The 21,156-nt window shown below is 41.9% G+C and overlaps 9 protein-coding genes across 9 annotated transcripts; 5 read left to right on the top strand and 4 right to left on the bottom strand.

Moving 5' to 3' along the window:
* The first annotated feature begins 809 nt into the window (after positions 1-809).
* Positions 810-2,411, top strand: BATDEDRAFT_19300 (uncharacterized protein). Its single transcript, XM_006677751.1, has 2 exons — positions 810-1,305; positions 1,552-2,411. Exons 1-2 carry the CDS (start codon positions 927-929, stop codon positions 2,148-2,150), a joined length of 978 nt encoding a protein of 325 aa, XP_006677814.1. The 5' UTR covers positions 810-926; the 3' UTR covers positions 2,151-2,411.
* An 823-nt stretch (positions 2,412-3,234) lies between these two features.
* BATDEDRAFT_36843 (uncharacterized protein) lies at positions 3,235-3,828 on the top strand. The gene has a single exon (XM_006678006.1). The coding sequence runs from the start codon at positions 3,261-3,263 to the stop codon at positions 3,726-3,728; it is 468 nt and encodes a 155-aa protein (XP_006678069.1). The 5' UTR covers positions 3,235-3,260; the 3' UTR covers positions 3,729-3,828.
* Positions 3,829-4,362: 534 nt separating this feature from the next.
* BATDEDRAFT_87515 (uncharacterized protein) lies at positions 4,363-6,320 on the bottom strand (the record flags this gene model as incomplete). Its single annotated transcript, XM_006678078.1, has 1 exon — positions 4,363-6,320. Exon 1 carries the CDS (start codon positions 6,277-6,279, stop codon positions 4,363-4,365), a length of 1,917 nt encoding a protein of 638 aa, XP_006678141.1. The 5' UTR covers positions 6,280-6,320.
* Positions 6,321-10,185: 3,865 nt separating this feature from the next.
* BATDEDRAFT_10759 (uncharacterized protein) lies at positions 10,186-10,353 on the top strand (the record flags this gene model as incomplete). The annotated part of the gene is made up of 1 exon (XM_006677695.1): positions 10,186-10,353. A coding segment is annotated over one exon (168 nt), but the record flags the coding sequence as incomplete, so codon positions are not given.
* A 1,330-nt stretch (positions 10,354-11,683) lies between these two features.
* On the bottom strand, positions 11,684-13,075 carry BATDEDRAFT_19298 (uncharacterized protein; the record flags this gene model as incomplete). The annotated part of the gene is made up of 2 exons (XM_006677750.1): positions 11,684-12,461; positions 12,639-13,075. The coding sequence occupies 2 exons, from the start codon at positions 13,073-13,075 to the stop codon at positions 11,936-11,938; spliced, it is 963 nt and encodes a 320-aa protein (XP_006677813.1). The 3' UTR covers positions 11,684-11,935.
* Positions 13,076-14,315: 1,240 nt separating this feature from the next.
* BATDEDRAFT_19293 (uncharacterized protein) lies at positions 14,316-16,118 on the top strand (the record flags this gene model as incomplete). The annotated part of the gene is made up of 2 exons (XM_006677749.1): positions 14,316-14,790; positions 14,848-16,118. 2 exons carry the CDS (start codon positions 14,316-14,318, stop codon positions 16,116-16,118), a joined length of 1,746 nt encoding a protein of 581 aa, XP_006677812.1.
* A 141-nt stretch (positions 16,119-16,259) lies between these two features.
* Positions 16,260-17,777, bottom strand: BATDEDRAFT_87875 (uncharacterized protein; the record flags this gene model as incomplete). The annotated part of the gene is made up of 3 exons (XM_006678077.1): positions 16,260-16,679; positions 16,785-17,197; positions 17,318-17,777. 3 exons carry the CDS (start codon positions 17,775-17,777, stop codon positions 16,260-16,262), a joined length of 1,293 nt encoding a protein of 430 aa, XP_006678140.1.
* An 845-nt stretch (positions 17,778-18,622) lies between these two features.
* BATDEDRAFT_4327 (uncharacterized protein) lies at positions 18,623-19,315 on the top strand (the record flags this gene model as incomplete). The annotated part of the gene is made up of 1 exon (XM_006677640.1): positions 18,623-19,315. A coding segment is annotated over one exon (693 nt), but the record flags the coding sequence as incomplete, so codon positions are not given.
* Positions 19,316-19,503: 188 nt separating this feature from the next.
* On the bottom strand, positions 19,504-20,670 carry BATDEDRAFT_10615 (phosphatidylserine decarboxylase 2; the record flags this gene model as incomplete). The annotated part of the gene is made up of 3 exons (XM_006677680.1): positions 19,504-19,657; positions 19,741-20,171; positions 20,290-20,670. The coding sequence occupies 3 exons, from the start codon at positions 20,668-20,670 to the stop codon at positions 19,504-19,506; spliced, it is 966 nt and encodes a 321-aa protein (XP_006677743.1).
* Positions 20,671-21,156: the final 486 nt, after the last annotated feature.

The following is a 21,156-nucleotide window of genomic DNA, read 5'->3' as shown; positions in this document are numbered from 1 at the left end:
TCGAATGGTTTCTTATCGGATCGGAACGCTAGTCATGATGCTTCGATTTTCACGAGTGATTTGTGCCAACCATTCAATCTGTTTTATCCAGCATGTTTCATTTAATCAGTCAAACCCGTTCAACTGGCTTGTACTAATGCATAGTTGTAATTAAAATGGCTTGTTCAATTCACTGGTCCTTGAGTCAAGGCCGGGTTGTATTCCACTATGCTTGGCACAGATTCTGTTTAAATTGATAACTGAAGGTGTCATCCTCACAAGTCATTCACTTCCTAACTGCAAAAGAAACGATTTCTATAGGTCTACCAATTTCCGATCAAACATACCAAAATTAAAAAATATGGAAGCTGGTTGGTTGGAATAAATTTTTAGATTGTTGATGATACCATTCAGGTTGCAATTACATTGGACATGTGAAAATAAACCATTTTCAAGCAAGGCTTGAATGCAATCAGGACTCATGGATTTTCATCAAGCCCATCTGAATAGACAGAAGCCGGCTCTTGAAAAAGGGTTAGATCAATGAATGGATCGAGTTTACTAATTGGACCAAGGAGCGTTTGAAACAAGCCGAGTGGCATATCCAACTTCGGAAATGGTTCGAGAATGCAAGAACGGGAAAAAGCAGCCAATCAGAGCATCGAGTTGTTATGAGTGACAAAATCAGTTTCGAATGAGCTTCCAAGTGGATGGCTTTTAGTTGTATTTTCCGTCACGAGTCGTCAATCGGGTTGGGCATAAATCGCTCTCTATGATATGCCATATAAATATACATCAGAAACCTGCTGTCTAAACCACTCTTGTTTCGAGTTAATTCCCAGCGATACGAGTGATCTTTACACTATTGTATCCAATTCACTGTGGTTTTGCTACTTTAATCGTCCTGCACTTCTATTCTACAAACCCATCTCTTGTCTGCTACTGCAATGCCTGACCTTTTTTCTATCCCCATCTTTTTTATTCTTTTTCGTGAGACCATCGAGGCTGCCATCATCATCTCGGTTCTGTTGGCACTCATTGACAAAGTATCTGCCTCTTCAACTCGCTTCGAGGCTGTTTCTGGCAAACTCAAACGTCAGGTTTGGCTTGGTGTATTGGCTGGGCTTGTATTGTCGCTTGTCATTGGTGCCGTCTTTTTAGTATTCTGGTACAAGTATGCTATCAATTTGTGGGCTAGTGCCGAGTCTTTATGGGAGGGTATATTTGGTGTAATTGCCTCCATCATGGTGGCCATCACTGCTATTGCCATGCTCAAGGGGTCTCGTATGTATGAAAAGTATTCAGTCAAACTGGCCAAAAAGCTTGGTGCAATTGACTCGACTACAAATCTTGCTCCTGCTTCTCAGTCATCCGAAAGCCGATCTACTCTGCTACCCCAAAAACTCATGAACCAACCTAGGTTGGTTGCCGTCAATGGATCTGAATCTGTCAATACTCTTAACCAAACTGCCACTGGTTCGTATTCAGCCAATGACAATATAGTTTCCGACTTGACCAACTCTGATCGCGATGATGACGATACGCAGACTGAAACCAGTTTGACTGCCGAAGAAAGGCAGACGGAAACACTTAGACAGCCCCTCAAGGCCTTGTTCTGGTTACCTTTTATCACCATGTTGCGCGAAGGCCTCGAGGCTGTCGTCTTTGTTGGTGGTGTTTCACTCTCTGAAACTCCCACTTCCATTCCCATTGCTGCAATTGTTGGAATTCTTCTTGGTATCTTCATTGGCTTCTTGCTTCACACTGGTGGTTCGCAACTCACTCTGCATTATTTCTTTGTCATCTCTGCTTGCTTCCTCTTGCTCATTGCTAATGGGTTGCTTGCCAAAGCAGTCGGCAATTTTGAGGACTACACATGGAGCAGAGCCATTAATCTTGCAGCCGATGATGTCGGCACCGGTGCCTTTGATCCCCGTCGCAGTGTGTGGCATTTCGATTGCTGCAATCCCGAAGACAAGACTCAAGGCTGGGGTATTTTCAACTCTGTTTTGGGATGGCGCAACAACGCAACCATTGCTACGGTTACTATATATTGCTTGTTTTGGGTCATCAGCTCTACATTCTTGATATACATGCGTCTCAAGGAAACCAAAACGCATCAGCGTAAGCAGCAATCCATCCCTGGCCAGTCGTTGTCTACTGCCGTTTAATTTTGCTCTCAGACTACTGATTGCAATCTAGTGTGTTGCAAAGCTTGACTGCATCAACCTTTATTTATGCTGTTTGTAATCGATACTTGCTTTATCAAGAATAGGCAGACAAGCTTTACATACACTAGAAAATTTTCAGTAGTTTCACAAGCCACACCATGCATGTATCGTTGATCTGTTGGTTTCCCTCGCTCATAATCCCTTCAATACTCCTTTGCATTCGTCTAGATCCGTTATTTGGAAATGAAATAATTTACCTTGAATATTTGGTTGTATATACTGCATTGGCTCGACTTGAATCTTGATTTTCATTATATTTATGCTTGGACTTGCTACTCTTGGTTGTGGTGTTATTTTTAATTCAGAGTTATACCGCTCATCAAGTAATTGCTTGTGATACTATGCAATCTTGAAAAGCCAACGAGAATGCGGGGAATAAAATTAAATCCACGACGTTCAAGATACAATGGCAATGCCATGTCGACCTGGCTGGCCCTGATGGGCTGAGTAAACATGTAGTTTGGCAAGTGTCTTGAGCTGGTTATTCCACACTTACAAATAAACAATTTAGACTCGCGTATCACTATTTCTATTATGCGGCATTTCAATCGTGGATCACAGCTGCTCAGTATTTAAAATACCGCCCTTGTTAATCCATTAAATTGTTTAGCTTTGAATGGCATTTAATGCTCCATGGTACCATTTCATGATTAGCTTCAAACAAAACCAAGCATACTTGGATGACTCACCGACTTGGTTTGATAGATGAAATATCTTGTGTGTATTCTAACTGATTTGGTGTGCTTGAAATACCAATTATAATGCGGTGCGAACCCCTTCGTGGCTTTGAGCTTTTCAACAGATAGGCGCATCAACATTGCTAATCTATACAACACTGGCTCAGTATTTGAAAGCAAATTGGTGGCAGAGCTTAAAAACACAGCCAAGAATTAAGACTAATCAAACATTACATCCCACTCGCCCTACAGCTCTACTATTGGCCATTACTCGACTGAAAAGCCTATAAAAACGACCAGTATCTCATCATTCTCCAATCATCCGTTCATTATTAAGATCTGCTTCTGCAATATACTCTCACCTTTAATCAACATGAAACTTATTTTTACTCTTGCTACTGTACTAGCTACTCTCGTTGCTGCTCATGAGGGACACGACCACTCCGAAACCTCTTCTGCTGCACAAGAATACGATCCTTCTGCAACCTCTACTGCTGCACAAGAACACGACCACTCTGCAACCTCTACTTCAACTGCTCAAGCTCAGTCCACTTCTTTCCACTACACAAAATCTACAACACAAAAGCCCGCTTCCAGTCCTGCAGGATATACTGGAGGACCTGTATCAGGATATACAGATGCAACTCAATCTTCATTTGAATCTACGACTGCAACTGGCACCTATGCATCAGAAGCCACGGAATCTGCTGCAACATATCCAGATGGCTCCGGTTCATATTACAGTGATGGTTCTAGTGATCCTATTCTCAGCTCTGCAACCGGCTTTACAGCCAATCTATTTCTTTCTGCCGTGTTCGTCGCTGCTGTTGCTTTGTTCTAATCTGTGCACCATGTACAACTGCACTCCGTGAAATGAATCATTTGTACCTATTTTGCAGTGATTGCTCTTTGCTTTTAAAATAAACAATAGTTGAATAGTCTTTATGCTTTTACTGTACATTGTCTGCTTTTTAAACACTGCCAAATAGTGTATGCATGTGAAACCAGGTTATGGATTTAAAATCATCTTTTTCTCTTTGTCTGGCACAGCCATGCATCGTACGACCGCTAAATGTGAAGCCGGATTGATTGCAATCCGGATATTGGGTTCAGCCGTTTGATGCTGTCAACAGAACTAAAAACTAGAATACATTTGCGATCCAAGTGAAAGATTGCGTGTTTTGGGAATCCAATTATTAAGTGGAGCTGACTAGAATTGTGGTGAAATTCGTTCAGTTTAAGAATGAACACGAAAACCAATGGGTTAGAGTCCAATAACAATGTTGCTCAGTAAATTTGATGCAGATTACCATTCTATAAGATTGGCTATTTATTATGTACGACTCTTGTTTAGTGTTTTATTTTACAAGTATGGCTGTAAATATATGTTCACTTTGAATATCTAGATTAAACACCCGCTTACATACAATGGAATGATTTGAAAATTAGTCATTTTATTCAGAATTTATCTGCAATCAAAAGAATACTGCTGCTGCTACAGCAATGGATGCAAACGAGAAACTTGCAAGTGATGCGAATGGTGCAAATGGTGCGAATGATGCGCCAGATGTAACAATCTCTCCTTCAGGATATTCTGGTGTAGTAGTAGGTGTGGGTACGGGCGGTTTATCTTCATCTGGTTCCTCGGGTGTGGGTGGAACTCTTTTGGGTGGTGGAGGAATATTACCACGCGAACGGTCAGGCACAGGGGGATCCTCGTCCGAATCGCCAGGAGGTGGGTCCTCCTCAAATGGATCTTCAGGAGGTGAAGGAGGTCTTTCTATATCAGGGTTAGGAGGGACTCTACGGCTAGGTGGTGGTGGGTTTCCATAGCTGGGAGGTGGTGGGTTTTCACGGCTAGGAGGAGGTGGGTTTCCATAGCTAGGTGGAGGTGGGCTGTCATGGCCAGGAGGTGGTGGGTTTTCATGGCTAGGAGGAGGTGGGTTTCCATAGCTGGGAGGAGGAGGCCGATCTATATCAGGGTTAGGAGGGACTCCGCCATTGGGAGGAGGTGGATTTCCATAGCTGGGAGGTGGTGGGTTTCCATAGCCAGGAGGTGGTGGGTTTTCATGGCTAGGAGGAGGTGGCCGATCTATATCAGGGTTAGGAGGGACTCCGCCATTGGGAGGAGGAGGTTTCTTGTTGCAAGGAGGTGGTGGGTTTCCATGGCCAGGAGGAGGGGGCCTATCTATATCAGGGTTAGGAGGGACTCCGTGATTGGGAGGTGGAGGAATCTCACCATATGAATGGTTGGGTGGTGGTCGATCTATATCAGGGTTAGGAGGGACTCCGCCATTGGGAGGAGGTGGAGGAATCTCGCCATATGAATGGTTGGGATTTCTTGAGCCAGGTATATTTGGATTATGTTCATCATCCTCAAAAGTTCCCTCGCTTTGATCGGGATCCTCATCGGGATCTTCCTCTTCTTCTTCCTCTTCTTCTTCTTCCTCCTCCTCGTCAGGAGTTTGGGTTCCCTTCTTGGTAAGTGGGCAGACACCTCCAGCACATGGAGTTTTTGGTTTCAGAGGGCAGACACCTCCAGCACATGGAGTCTTTGGTTTCAGAGGGCAGACACCTCCAGCACATGGAGTCTTTGGTTCTTCTTCCTCTTCTTCCTCCTCCTCTTCAGGAGCTTGGGTTCCCTTCTTGGTAAGTGGGCAGACACCTCCAGCACATGGAGTTTTTGGTTTCAGAGGACAGACACCTCCAGCACATGGAGTCTTTGGCTCTGGAGTATCAATCTCTGGCTCTGGGTTTCGTCCGAGAGGGCAGACACCTCCAGCACATGGAGTTTTTGGTTTCAGAGGGCATACACCTCCAGCACATGGGGTCTTTGGCTCTGGAGTATCAATCTCTGGCTCTGGGTTTCGTCCGAGAGAGCAGCTAGGTCCAGCACATGGAGTTTTTATCACTAGTACTGGCTCTGGTTCTGGAGTCTCTGGTTTTGGTTTCAGAGAGCAGACACCTCCAGTGCATGGAGACTTGATCTCTGGTTCTGGCTTTGGAGCCTCTGGTACTGGTACTGGCTTTGGAACCTCTGGCTCTGGCTTTGGAGCCTCTGGTGATGGGGATGGAGATGGTACTGGTACTGGAGACGGAACCTCTGGTGACGGAGATGGGGATGGAACTAGTACTGGAGACGGAACCTCTGGTGACGGAGATGGAGATGGAACCTCTGGAGATGGAACTGGTACTGGTACTGTTACTGGTTCTGGCTTTGGAACCTCTGGAGATGGAGACGGTACTGTTACTGGAGATGGAGATGGGGATGGTGTAGACTGAGGGGTAGTAGACTGTGGTGTGGCAGAGCAACTATTTCCAATACATGGAGAAGGTCTGGCAACAACCGCGACAGCCATAACAGCAACAAGAGCAGCCGAAATAAACTTCATGATCAGTGGCGCTCTTTGTAATAAATGTATTGATTAGCGATGGGTTGGTATTGGATTTCAAACAATCTAGCTGTTCAAGTAAAGTCGGTTTAACTGCAGATGGAGACTACTCAGACTGTATGTTAAAATAAGGACAATATTCGACGATTATATAGTTTAGACGCCGATTAAGGGAGATCACAAAACCCTACTTACAGGTAACATGAACACAATATTTTTAGGGTTTACATTGATAGGGGAGGGCAAGTATCCACTGTGTATTGAAAAGGGAGATACAGTGACAATACACAAAGAATCAGAGAATTGGAATGAGTTGGTTGTGTCTGGCCTAACGCGTAGCTCACTTGTCAGAAGCAGCCTGTGTTTGTTGTGCTGCTAGATATTGGAGGGTTTAGAGCCACAGACTATCCTTAGCCATCCCTTTATTTGACATGTTTTCCTTTCAAAGCAGCTTCTTGTGCACAGTGACTATCTACATGACAATCAGGGCTAGAGTACAATCATGTATACCGCAGACGGCTATGGGCTGTGCCATGCTGAAATGCCTGGTTGCACTTTGATGTTTTTTAATAGTCTAAACAATAAACCAACCCTTGACATCCGTATTCATGGAAAATAGATCACTAAATCAAGTGACAGTAATAAATATTGTCTCATGACACAATTGATGCCAGTTTACTGGTCAGCATTGTGTTTTGCAAACTCCCTGATAGGTTTACTGGCTTTTCCTGGTGCTTATTTTGTATAGAAAACTGACCGAGTGCTTACATCAGTTTCAATACATCCCATATCCTTGGCACTTGTTTAATTTCCAACTCTTCTTTCTTATAAACTAAACATTATGTCATTGGGTGATTGATATGGAAACAAGTTGTATTAGAGACATGCAATCTGTTTTTTGAACTAGAGCGCGAATATGAGATTAGGATACAATAAATACGAGGTTATCAAGTTTGAAGTATCAGAGCAGTCAAACCAAATATTTGGGCTACAATATATAAATATGATTTCAAACTTGTCGACTATACAATGTATAACTCCTAAAGATGGAGAATGCCGATTCAAAAATATAGCTTGGTTTTTGTATTTATTGAGAAATTGAGAATGTCGGGAATTGCATCTACAAACCCATTTTTTATTAAATTGTCAGCTTTTCCAAGACTAGACAATATAGAGCTCGATATCTTGCAAGTTTGCTGTTTGTTGAATGATTGACAGATCATGTTTAATTAGTGAGTCCAGTTTTGTGAAATAGTATGTTGTTTCGAGTCGAATAAGCATCAGGGAATGCTTCACTATCATTGTTTGGAAAATCCTGAAATATTAAAGCATTTACAATTCCTTTAATCAGCCTTCAAACAACAGCCATTATACAATACAACCAAGCTATATTTTTGAATCGGCATTCTCCATCTTTAGGAGTTATACATTGTACAGTCGACAAGTTTGAAATCAGATTCATATATTGTAGCCCAAATATTTGGTTTGACTGCTCTGATACTTCAAACTTGATAACCTCGTATTTATTGTATTCTAATCTCATATTCGCGCTCTAGTTCAAAAAACAGATTGCATGTCTCTAATACAACTTGTTTCCATATCAATCACCCAATGACATAATGTTTAGTTTATAAGAAAGAAGAGTTGGAAATTAAACAAGTGCCAAGGATATGGGATGTATTGAAACTGATGTAAGCACTCGGTCAGTTTTCTATACAAAATAAGCACCAAGAAAGGCCAGTAAACCTATCAGGGAGTTTGCAAAACACAATGTTGACCAGTAAACTGGCATCAATTGTGTCATGAGACAATATTTATTACTGTCACTTGATTTAGTGATCTATTTTCCATGAATACAGCAGTGAATGAAACTAGCCATGAAGAGTGCGTTGAAAATAGTAGTTCAAACCAAATATAATAATTGGTTCAACAGCTGTGGTATCAGGTTGGAAGCAAAACAACGTCCAATCCATTGGGTATATAGCTCTTTTTGTAGCCAAACTTGTGAATTTTGTCTAGTCCAGGATTCACGACTGTAGTCAAGGGCTATTTGATTTCCTCAAATCAGATGGCGAGAATTCTTTTTCGCTATATAATATAGCCGCAACTACCTTTTGTATTTTCGGCATTCAGCAACCCATAAAAATAGCCGTCAAAAGTTCTCCTGTTTGTTTCCGTCTTTAATTGTATAGTACACCACAATTTGCTGCAGGTCATTCGCCATGCTCCATCGGCGCTCATTCTCCGTGCTCAACCCCATGTCTTTGGCTGCAGTCATTGATTTTGGTAGCCATGATACAGCCATTGACACAGACAATAGTTTGCAATCTTTCCATGACAGAGAAGATGCCAAGTCAAGTAGTGGGTTTTCAAAACCCAACATGCAAACTTCACCTCAATGTACTTCAGCAGACAATGTACTATCTGTTCAGCATCATCAATCACCAAATTGTACAGATAATGCATCCAAAAAGGCTGAAAAAGATGATGCAATTTCGGATGGTAAAGCTTGCATCTCAGATGGTGCAAGATTCAACACCCCTTTAATTTACCAGCAACAGCCATCGTATCCGCACTCCTCCCTATCTGTATCCCATCCAGCTCCTTCACTATCTACAACATCTTATGCATACGAAAGCAAGCACCCTGCATTGTTGCCCACATTTATTTCCAAAGCAGCAACCCAACAAGCACAGGCAGCAACGCCCTTTGAGTCTACCGTGCTGGACAGAGCCGACCCTTCAACATTTGCAGCAACCACTGATTCAACATTGATTCGGAGAGCCACATCGGGTAATCCTGCTCAATATTGTACCACCCCTATAACTCGGACAAATAGCAGTCATCCTGCCAGCACAGTTCCCTTTGTATCAGATGGCACCCATTTGCTCGCATCCACTTGTGTGTTGGCACCGTGCAGTGCCATTGCTGTCAGCACTCGGTCAAACATTTCTCCTAATTGTGGCAATCTAGCGGACAATGCCTTGGGTTTATCCAGACGGTTGGTTGGATCTAAGCCATCACTATCATATACTGCACCACATCTTTTCGAACCCCACCCCAACAGAATTACGTCTGGCAGCAGAGGCGTTGTAAGCGCTACTAACCATATCACCGTCAGCAATGGCCAAATCAGGAGGTACCATATAGAGCAGGACTACAGCCATCATCATGAGAGGCAGCGGGAACAAGGCGATATGCTACAGAATCCATCAACGTATATTCAAAAAATAACTGCCTCTCCTCTCTCCGACCCTAGTTCAACCACACCAATGTCCCTCGCTACCCCTAGACTTTTAAGTGCAACCCCTAGGCTTGTGCTTGGTGCAAAAAGTATGGAGGCTGACGAATCACAGACGGTCAATGATGGAGATATCAAAGGAGGAAAATCATCTCATGCCAGTGTTGTACCAGACACTGGTCTGGAAGCAGCAAGAGTCCGCCCTCGAAAGCAAAGGGGTCCAGCCAAGAGACAAGAGCAGTTACCCAAAACCATCAAATGCACCTATTCTTTATGGTATGTTTCCATTGGTTTGGATTTTTATTGCTTATTTGATGAACAGGTTCATGTGCTTGAAAACATCAAACATCTGTTTGGAATGATCTACTCATTAATGTCTGGCAGTGCGAGCTATTTACTTTCCAATCTAATTCAATCAACCCCGTTGGTTTTTCCACCTTGTCTCTTTATTGTCATCATGTGATGTCGATGTTTTGTTCTTTGGTTATGCTTTTAATGGTTTATGCCCTCAAATCCCGTTGAATCTCCAACTATGATCACTCTGCTTTGTCCAGGCTCCTTTAAAACGCAGTTTTATGCTGGCTATGACAGCTAACCATGTGTTTTTACTTTCTCCTTTGGTTTTGATCTTTAATTTGCCAATCACGGGTTATTTTAGCACCAGTATGTTCAACCGACAAGAGCACTTGACGCGTCATTTGAGAATGCATACAGGCGAACGTCCGTTTCTATGTACCTTTCATGGATGTCACAAGACATTTACGCGAACGGACAACTTGGCTGCTCATTTCAAATCCCATACCGCTGCTTTGCGTAGGATCAAAAAGCCATCAACTGTGTCTGGTATAGCAGGTACCAGTTGCTCACAAGAGCCTCCTCCAACAGCCACACAGGATATCATTCAAGATAAGGCGAATCCAGATTTATCGGTCAAACCTGTCCTTTACTCATCGCGCACGGATAGTGATCCACAGCTCTTGGCTTGCTCAAATAGTGGCAATTCGCATCCTTACCCATCCACTTACAATAGGTATCGCCACAGCGAGCATGATTATCTTTCAAACTATAAACCGTTTCAAAAGTCTGATTCAGACGACACCCGTGTGCATAATAGCCCCAATCACTCCATGAATTTCAAGCCGACAATTGTGCAGACAAAGCAGGAAGCGATCTCGGCATTCCAGCAACAACCTCGCTATTTGCATCACCGCGAATACTATGGCAATGCTCCAGCTGCTTTTGATGGTCGTAGGAATCATTCTTCACACTCTCCAAGTTTAGAATACCCAGTTCTGCCTTCAATTTCTACTCGTCCTGATAGTAGACATCACTCCATCACTCTACCTCCATCGACGCAGCCACATCACTACCCACCCCACTACTACCCATCTTCCCACCACCAACAGCATCATTATCAGCATCATGCTGTTTCTCAAAACCAATCATCACCTAACCAACATCACGAGCAATCGATGCTTGCGCAATATCAAGCACGCCAATTTAAACGGACATTTGATACGTTTCCTTTTGAATCTGTTCATGGAAATAATTACAAAAAGAGCAAGTCCGATCATTCCACCCCGCACTTTCTATATTCAAATGAGCTTACACTAAAGTAGCATTGTTTTTGGGTCTGGGTGATGATTTTAAACCTAATCCTCATTTTAACAGGTTTACTTGATGCACAATCTTTTTTACTCTTGCCATTTCACTGTTGCATTACAACATACCATATAAATAAAACTTATTTTCAATTTCCTGTAGCTCTGATATGGCTTTAGACTGGCATAGTATGAATATGTTCAACTGAGCCTTGAATATCATACAGGCAGAGCAGTTGGATTAGGGAAAAATGCCAGATATGACCCACACTCTGTTATACAGTTATTTTGAGATTTGAACATAGCATGATACCGCCAGCCGTTTTCCCATGTAATTGTATACTCTATTCCAGTGTCACATATAAACTGTCAGTCTCATCAAACGATTGATGCTAGTTTACTAAACAACATTGTGTCTTTTAATCGTCCAACAGCAATCTTGCGAGGTATAAAGCTCTATACTGTTCATTCTTGGCACAGATGACAATCTAAAAATGGGTTTGTACATGTGATTCCTGATATTGAGAATATCTATTGAAGCAGTCAATTTGTAGTATAAAACGCAAAGATTCAATCATTGTTTATTTCAAAGCAAAATAAAGCTAGTCAATGCAAGTTGAATGCAGGTGTTCCATTTTATATGAATACGGCAATGAAGTGGAAAGAAGCAAGATTATCACCTTGGCAATGCAGTGGCTTAGACAAAGGTGTGAACTATCACTGGTCTAAATGTAGAGTTATCACAATAGCAAGATATCCAATCAAATCTTCAGTAGTTAAAACTATTTGATAGACTGGATAAACTTTCACGTTCTTATTTGTTGGCACGGAGCTTGTTTTCGCGGAATCGCATAAAGATCAATAGGCATGAGCTGATGATCCAAAACAAGCAGTAGAATGTTACAGTGAATACTGATGCATTATTAAGCCATCCTAGAATAGAGTTGAAGATACCCCATCCTTGTGTCTTGTCTTCGGGACTACAGCAATCAAAATGCCACACATTGATTCTTGGATCAAATGCGCCAGTGCCCACATCATCAGCTTCAAGATTAATGGCCTTGCTCCACGTGTAGTCTTCAAAGTGGCCAATGGACTTGACGAAAAGGCCGTTGGCAATGAGCAAAAGGAAACAGGCAGAGATGACAAAAAACCAATGCAGAGTAAGTCGCGAGCCACCAGTATGTAGCAGGAACCCGATGCCAACACCGACCAGTATACCGCAGATTACAGCAAGCGGAATTGACCTACCATCTTCAGACATGGCTACACCTCCAATAAAAACCACCGATTCAAGACCCTCGCGTAGCATAGTAATAAACGGAAGCCAGAACAAAGCTCTGAGCGGCTGTCTGAGTGCATCGACCTGATCCTCTTGAGGTGTAGATTCATGGATTACTTGAAGGGCACCATCCATCTGAGCAACATGCTGCTTTTGACCATCCAAGCCAGCTGGCACACTACTGGATTTGAAAGGCGAGTTGTCAATGTCATTAGTTCGATCGACAATGTCTGACCCAGAAACATTGGTATATGTTGCATGTGTAATTCCATCATCTGTATGTGAAATAGTTCCAAGCTTTTTGGCCAGTTTAATCGAATATCTTTCATACATGCGAGATCCCTTGAGCATAGAAATGGCAGTGACGGCCACCATGATGGAAGCGAGCAAACTAAACACACCTTCCCACAAAGCCTCGGCTTGGGCCCAGATATCAACTGCATACTTGAATAGAATAACAAGAAAAATAACTCCAATGGTCAAGGAGATTAATAATCCTGAGAGTGTACCGACCCAGACCTGTCGCTTCAATTGGCGTGACATGGCCTTGAACTGTGGAGATGATGCAGAAATCTTATCAATGAGAGCAATCATGACAGACACAATAATTGCTGCTTCGATCGTCTCACGAAAGAGAATGAAAAAAATAGGAATCGAAAAAAGGTCCGGCATTGTTGCTGCTAGAGTGAATGCTACAGAGGTTAGCAAGAAATACAATCAGGATGATGGCATAGGATGTCTGGTATAGCAAGAGCGTGACGGGTAACTTTGAAATACCTTGTTGTAATGATACTTTTTTAATTTCCCGCCAATAAATGCAACTGTAGTTGTAGTAAAGATATAATGGTACATCTGAGAAGGGGCATTTTGGTATTCAAATATTAACTTGTCTTTGATGCTTCTGCAAATATAAGGGAGTAGATAACGGCTGAACAAAAAACTTGTCGGATCGGAAGTCAATTTGCAATATACAGTAGACAAGTCCCTTAACTTTTGCTTTGTCAATATCAAGCGGCTTTTACAAGACATGTATACTCAGCAATCATAATCAACCAAGAATCGACGTGGTTAACATTGGTAACTATAAATCTTGTTTTTTTTCGTGGAGCAATTGTGTTTGTCTTGTATCAATCTCGAAAATCCATGTATTGAAAACTAGCAATCAGTCGAGTTTGGTGCACAAAGTAGGGGCATTCATGTGCGGCTTTACATGGGTTGCATTAATTATTTTTAGTATTGGAAAAGGGATTGTTTAGGAATGCACAGTTGTATGGCCTCCCTAATATTTCGGAACACATTGCTGCTATTATTAATAATAGGACGTGGTAAAGGCGGCAGGCTTTGAAAATAAAGCCAATTATATTTTATATACCCTTGCTTGTTTGATAGGTAACTCGGACCGCCCAACTCAAAACAGTGCTGTAATTTGTTTGAACCTTGTGTTTTTAAATTCAACTATTTTGGATGAAAACGCAGATAAACTTCAAAATATAATTGGAAAAATTTACCGGAATGAATTGAATCCATCGGCAAAACTGAAATGGGTTTCTTATAAATATGTATACGCAAAAACCGCTATGTAGCCTATATTCAGTATGGACAAATGCGGCACAGGCATCCCTTATCCAGCACTTTCATGCCGCCATAAAAAAAAGGCGTGTTATAAATTCAATAGCCATAGTAAATACAAAGCATAACAAGCCCTCTAGCTTCCTATCTTGAGAATTTTAGCTCATTCCGATCGGAAGCATTCAGCTATATTGCTTCATAAAACAGCATCAAAACTTTGATTTTTTAAACGTACATTCACGGGCTGATTAACTTTACAATGAAACCATCAAAGGTTAATGATAACTCGATCTCTATAGTAGGTAGAATTGCTAGTGCTGGCAGATTGACTACTGCGGCTTGGATGGCAGCAGTTTGGGCATTTCCACTGCCGACCGTTTCTGCTGCTACAGTCTCTCTTAATTGGACTATTTCTTGGATTGACAATGTCAATCCAGACGGATTATTTCCTCGCCGAGCAATTGGTGTGAATGGAAAATGGCCCATCGACGAGATTCATGCAACAATTGGGGATACGTTGGTAATCCATGCTACCAACCATTTGGATATGCCAACCTCTCTGCATGCTCATGGTCTGTATCAGAATGGTACAAACTACTACGATGGAGCATTTGGCGTGACCGAGTGCGGCATCGCACCAGGAATGACTTACACCTACAATATTCCAATTCAGCAGACAGGCACGTATTGGCTGCATGGACATCATCTAGGACAGTACGTTGATGGTTTCCGTACCCCTTTGATTTTACACCCAACTGCTGCACAAAAGGCAGCTTCCAAAATCAAGTACGACGATGAGATTGTTCTCTCTCTTTCGGGTAAGCCATGCTTGAATTTTATACTTTGAATTGGCAACTTTCTGACTTTTTGAATAGATTGGTACCATCAAGAACACAAGCCGCTCAACGATCATTTCTTGTCCATTTTTAATCCAACTGGAATGGAGCCTATCCCCGAGTCCGGTCTGATCAACCATGATGCCAACACCATCATCAAGGTGAAACCAGACACAACATACAAGCTACGCGTCGTTACCATGTCTGCACTAGCCATGTTTGAGTTTTCTATAGAGGACCATGAACTCTCTATCATAGAAGTTGATGGGGAAGATGTCGAGCCTTACCCTGCTCCCGTAATTCCCATTGCAGCTGCTCAGAGATATGCATTCTTGTTCACTACTAAAAATACAACCGATTTTAATTTCCGTATTCGTGCCGATATGGACATGTCCATGTTTGACAATCCTCCAGATACACTCAATGGCTTTGTCAATGCCACTCTTCAATACAGTCCAGACGCTCCCATGTTTGAGGATGAAAATGCAGAGGAGTTGGATGCATCGCTATTTGATGAAACCAAGCTGGTTCCACTGGATCCACAAGGCATTTTCCAAGCCGATCAATCTATACAGCTTGATGTGGAATTCGAGCTCTATGAGGATGGTGTGAATCACGGCGCGTTCAACAAATCTGTTTTCCATATGCACAAGACGCCTGCTATATTTACTGCGCTTACCTTGCCTAATGAACATGCGATTACGCCTTCAGCCTATGGACTCAATAATCCAGCCATTGTTGTCGATCATATGAAAGGAGTTCAACTTGTCGTGTTTAATAATGATCCAGGACAGCATCCTTTCCATTTGCATGGCCACAAGTTTCAGATTGTCCACAAAGGTATCGTGGGAGATACACCAGAAGGTCAAGCCTACTCTATTCCTGAATCTGCCCACATTAATCCTATCCGAAGAGATACCGTGGTTATCCCCCCAGAAGGATTTGCTGTTATTCGTTTTATTTCTGACAATCCTGGTGCATGGCTTTTCCACTGTCACGTTGAATGGCATTTGGAAGCTGGACTTGTAGCTCTTATTGTTGAAGCACCCGATGTAATGAAGCAGACAATCCATGTTCCGCAAGCCACATTGGATCAATGCGCTCACTTGGGAATGAGCACCACAGGAAATGCATTTGGACACAATGATTCAACATCCTTTGATGGATTTTCACCTTTAGAGTTGTTCCCAAGCGGATTTACTACCAAAGCAAATGGGGCATTTGCCGGAACCGTGCTGTCAGCTATTATAGGCTTGTCAGTCGTTATTTGGTATGCACAGGCAGATCATCCAGGTACATTGAAAGAATAAACCTATCTCTACATTTTCAAACTAGAATCCATTTGATAAACCCTAATTGGGTTCAAATAATCGGAAATCAAATAGCTACTAAAAGCTAGTAGATGCTATGAATTCATTATGCAAGAAATAAATAGATGTTTGAGATCTCCATCACGGGTTTCCCAAGTAGAGCCATATGAAAGGAACACCACACGACAAAGCCAATACGCTTACTACGCATGCTGCAACCATACACCATTTTTCAAATCTGGAAAATCCTGGATTCAAATCCTGCTCAACTACCAGCACATCTGTATCCGACTGCTCTATGTCATCTATTTTTACACCCAATGTGCCTTTACGCTGTTCATCGTCGACTCGTCGGATAGCTCTGCTGGCGAAGCAAGCTACAAATGTGATGATGAGAATGTCAAAGACTCCCATGACGAGAAAAACTAGATATTTGGGTCGTTTGTCCTCATTTTCTGAGCCTGCTGGATCAAGGAAATCATTTAATATAGTGCCAATGAACGTGTCTGGAATTGCGTGCAACAGTCCGCTGAAAATAGTCCCGATGATGTATGCCCTGGGCTAAAACATCGAGTCCCAGACCAAAGGCAAGAAGTAAGTTGAAAAAATAATTAGCATGAATCAAGCTTCTCATTCCAAGCATCGATTAGAACAAGCGTATCTTACATTGGCATCGATTGTCGCAAACATGTAGCTGCCAATAGAAAAAGGCAGTGCACACCTTAGCATTATTGTCATGAGTGGTCCATCCGACTCGATGGCAATTTTTGCATTTCTCAATCTCGAGTTGGATTTAATTTTGCTTTCGACTCTGCTCCGCAAGAACCCCTTTCCAATGATGGTTGCTACAGCAGCACCGACATTGATGGAGATAAAACTGAAGAGTAGAGCAAGTGGGAATGGTTGATATAGGAACCCAATAGCGACTTGTAGAATCCCCACACCAGGAATGGATGTAACCGTAAGAATGGCAATAAGCATCATGAGCACAACAAGGCCAGGAGTTGGATGTTCTTTTGCCCAAAGCAGAATGACATGCATGTATCTTGTAAGCCGAAGTTGCCAAACAATAAGTGCAGCTATTAGAATAGACAATGGTATTATTAGTACATCAAAGCGGTAATGAATGAATATACAATATTGAGATGGCAAGCTCGCTGTCTAGAAATAACCATCAACCAATATGCAGTAACATGTACCTATGCCAACAATGCACGCCACAATAGCAATGTTGATTAGTAGAGCCCGAGTAATAATGGGTTCGTCTTCCAAGTGCTTGTCTCGCTCATTGCCTAGGTTCTGAGCATCTTCCTGCGGGTGATTGCTGTCTTGGTCTTGGTCGTTTGCAAGTGGGAGTTTTGAATTGAAAATATTTGTCGAGGTTGCATCCTGAGTGTTTTCTGGGTCAAGTAGCAACCATCCACCTGCATTCGACGCTGACCTGGATCCATAAGCTACATATGAAGAATCAGTATCGCTCATATTAGGAACTGGCGATACTTTTTGTTTAGGCAAGTTTAAAGTTGTTGTAGACTGGAGATTTAGGTCTTGAGCGGGTAACGGGTTTATGGATGAATTGGGATGCGATGGACTATGGTCGACTAGATTGCGATGATGAAGGAGTGATTTTTGAGATGCAGTCTTATGGTATACTGGCATACCAGGTTGCGGCATCAGTCAAGGATTGTGATATCGATATAATAGCGAACTAGAATATCTTAAAAAATACTGCAAATGAAGTAAGGATGGGATTCGCATAGCTGTGCAGTTATCAGGAGTGGATATTTTATGGTACAAAGCGGAAATAATGATTTTGTGTCTTACTGTGCTGTTGACTAGCACACCAGCACTTGATGGCTCATAAAATATGCAAATCTAATTGAGTGTTCAAAGCAAGCATACTTGATCGTTTGAACCCAATCCGTTGCAGCCAAATAGACTTTCTTCACGCTTGTTTCAAATCAATCATTTAATCACTCCTATCGCTGTGCTCGTGAAATAAATCGCTGAATAAGGGCGTCAAAATGCGTGATAAATAGTCGATATTATGAAATGATTGTATCAGGTTACTGGACACCATTGCTATTGAACTATAACAAAGTTTACTGGTCCTTCTCCATCCTATTTTGTATAAACCAACGAGGATTCACATCAACTCGAGTACATTCCATATCTTTGACACCTGCTCAATCTCAAACAGCTACATCCACTCTCTGTTAATTAACCTGCAGGTGCGCTGCAACATGACGTCAAACCAAATTCAAAAAGCTACACTTGGTTTTATCTTGTCATGGATGAGGCAACCTTTACACACTAAAAAGCATACTGTATATCATCCATATATTTTTATCCTACTGGCTTCATTCAAACCATTTATTTGCGACATATTCCACTAGAAAATTCATGAAATGACTCAAATCGCTCCATCCAACAATCATCAAACTGATTTAGAAGCTTTCCGTACTCTTCTTGGAAAATCAATCAAGCTCGATCCTGTCCGTCATGATGATGCCCTTCTCTTGCGGTTTCTCCGAGCTCGCAAATACGACCTTCAAAAAACGGAACGCATGTTTCTAGACTGTGAACAATGGCGTGCTTCTTACAACGTCGAATCTGTCGTCCAAACATTCGCATACACAGAGTCTTTTCAGGTGAATCAAGTGTATCCCAGGTTTTATCACAAAACCGATAGGCTCGGTCGACCAGTGTATATCGAACGACTACACACTCTGGATGTTAAACGATTATTTGAAGTTACAAATCAGGATCGTGTTGTCATGAAGCATGTTCGAGAATATGAAAAGCTTATGCGATATCGATTGCCTGCCTGCTCAGCAAAAGTGGGACACCCACTTGAACAAGGATGTAGCATCATTGATCTTAAAGGTGTACCGCTATCCTCGTTTAATCAGGTGAGAAAAGTACTGCAATCCCTCTCTGCTGTGGCTCAAAACTACTATCCAGAAACACTCGGTCGCATGTACATCATTAATGCTCCAACGCTATTTACCACCATTTGGGGAATTATCAAGAGTATGTTGGATGAAAACACCGTTGCCAAGATTAGTGTAATTGGATCGAATTACGCCAAGACGTTGCTGGAGGATATTGAGCCTGAAAACTTGCCAAAATTTCTTGGCGGTGACTGTAATTGTCCTGGTGGGTGTGACAATGCTGATGTTGGACCTTGGAATGACGGCTCAGTCGCTGGATTTCCCATTGAATTTTGGGAATCGTTCAAAGATCGTGATTTACAGCAGCAGAAATAAAGTCAACCGACTGCTTTTTTCTCATTAAAGATATACCAAGCCTTTTTTAAAATCTGTCGAGTTTGACGGGGTTTATTTTTATCATGAACTGGTTGCATCACAATGTGTAGGTGAAATCAAGATTGTGATTGAGAAAGTACGCCAATAGATTGTCCATATTTAAGCAACGTTTCCAATGATTGCTCCGAGTTGACTAGCAAATCTCGATCAAACTCAACTTTACCCTCTTCAAACAGTAAAATAACTGTTGATCCACCAAATTTAAAATATCTATTGCATCAAATGATCAGCAAAAATATAATGGTAATTATGCAAGACTTGAGTCAAGTTGACAAATGGATAACCAAACTTACCCATGTTCATCCATTCGCTTCACTTCCTGTCCAGCTTCTGAAGTCAACACAATACTTCCAACAAGCATTGCACCAACACATATATACGCAACACGGCCAAAGTGCGTCGAATCAATATACGTAATCGTCCGTATATTCTCCGTATATATATCAATGGTAGATCGAATAGCCATAGGATTGACGGTAAACAAGGTGCCTTCAATATGCTTGGTTTCCCCTAAAGTACCATCTACAGGAATATGGAAACGATGATAGTCTTGAGGAGCAAGACGAAAAATGGCTAGCGAGCCTGATTCAAATCGTTTTCCCTCTTCAGGGCTATCTAAAAGACGTGCAATGGAAAAGTTAAGTCCTTTGATCCACAGCTGCGTTGCGGCATTGATTGTTGGAAACACGCTACATCTTGCATCCGCTGGTGAAACAACAACGTGCTGTCGTTATTCAGTCAAAATATATATTGTTTAGCCAAATCCATTCAAGCATAAATGTGTACTTTTCCCTGTAAATCAATAGACCATTCACATTTATATCATAGTCAAGGCTACTTACAGGATTTGGAGAAGCAAGCAAACGTGCAGAACTTTTAAGTTTGCGATAAAAGAATTCGTTGAAATTTTTGAAGGAGACTATTGGATCAAGTACCTCATCCAAGTCCAGGTTGTGAAAAGCAACAAATGAAGCAATGTGACTTTTGCTCGATGGATCATCAAACTTTTTGCCCTGTTTGACAGACATGCTTGTAAGCAAGTTACGAATAGATGCTTTTTCTGCTCGTGATTGAGATCCTCGACTTTGGTAAAGAAGGCGAATACCTAGTCTGATGTATGTTGGAATTTTTTCTTCGCATAGTTGGCCTGTAGCTCGGTCTTGATAGAGAATATTTCCCGAGTTTTTACCTATGCCATATTCACCAAATGTCACGTAGGACATAATCTTTGAATACCACTTTCGAGACGCATGCGAATGGGTTACTAAACCACCAAGAACTATATATTTGATTACAGTTGGTGAGTATGCTGGTTCATCCAAATATACATTCCAATTCCCATCAAAAATGAATGGAGCTCAATAAGCCTACCAAAGTTTTCAGCTTTTCCAAAATCAACATGAGAACAAAGAGCCACATGAGAAATTGCATCTAGATCGACAGTCTTGGTGATTTTCTTTTCGCAAATGGGGCAAACTCTGATGTCAACCATGCGTTCACCAGGACGAATTTCTTGATGGGTAGAAAGACTATTTGGTTGTTTTATTTTTCCAGTAGCAGCATCGTGATATTTTTCAGGATGCAATCGCAATTCCAACTGTGTTGTTACTTCGTCAAAAGTAAGAGTGTCGGTAGGATTTTTTCCCACGTCATAGAATATGCTATCCACAGTTTCGTCCGAATAAGTTGAGCCAATACTGTCCAGTAGA

This window comes from Batrachochytrium dendrobatidis (genome assembly GCF_000203795.2).
Source record: "Batrachochytrium dendrobatidis JAM81 unplaced genomic scaffold BATDEscaffold_4, whole genome shotgun sequence".
Classification (NCBI taxonomy): domain Eukaryota; kingdom Fungi; phylum Chytridiomycota; class Chytridiomycetes; order Rhizophydiales; genus Batrachochytrium; species Batrachochytrium dendrobatidis.
Note: the sequence above shows the minus strand (reverse complement) of the source record. Positions and strands in the feature narration are given on the sequence as shown.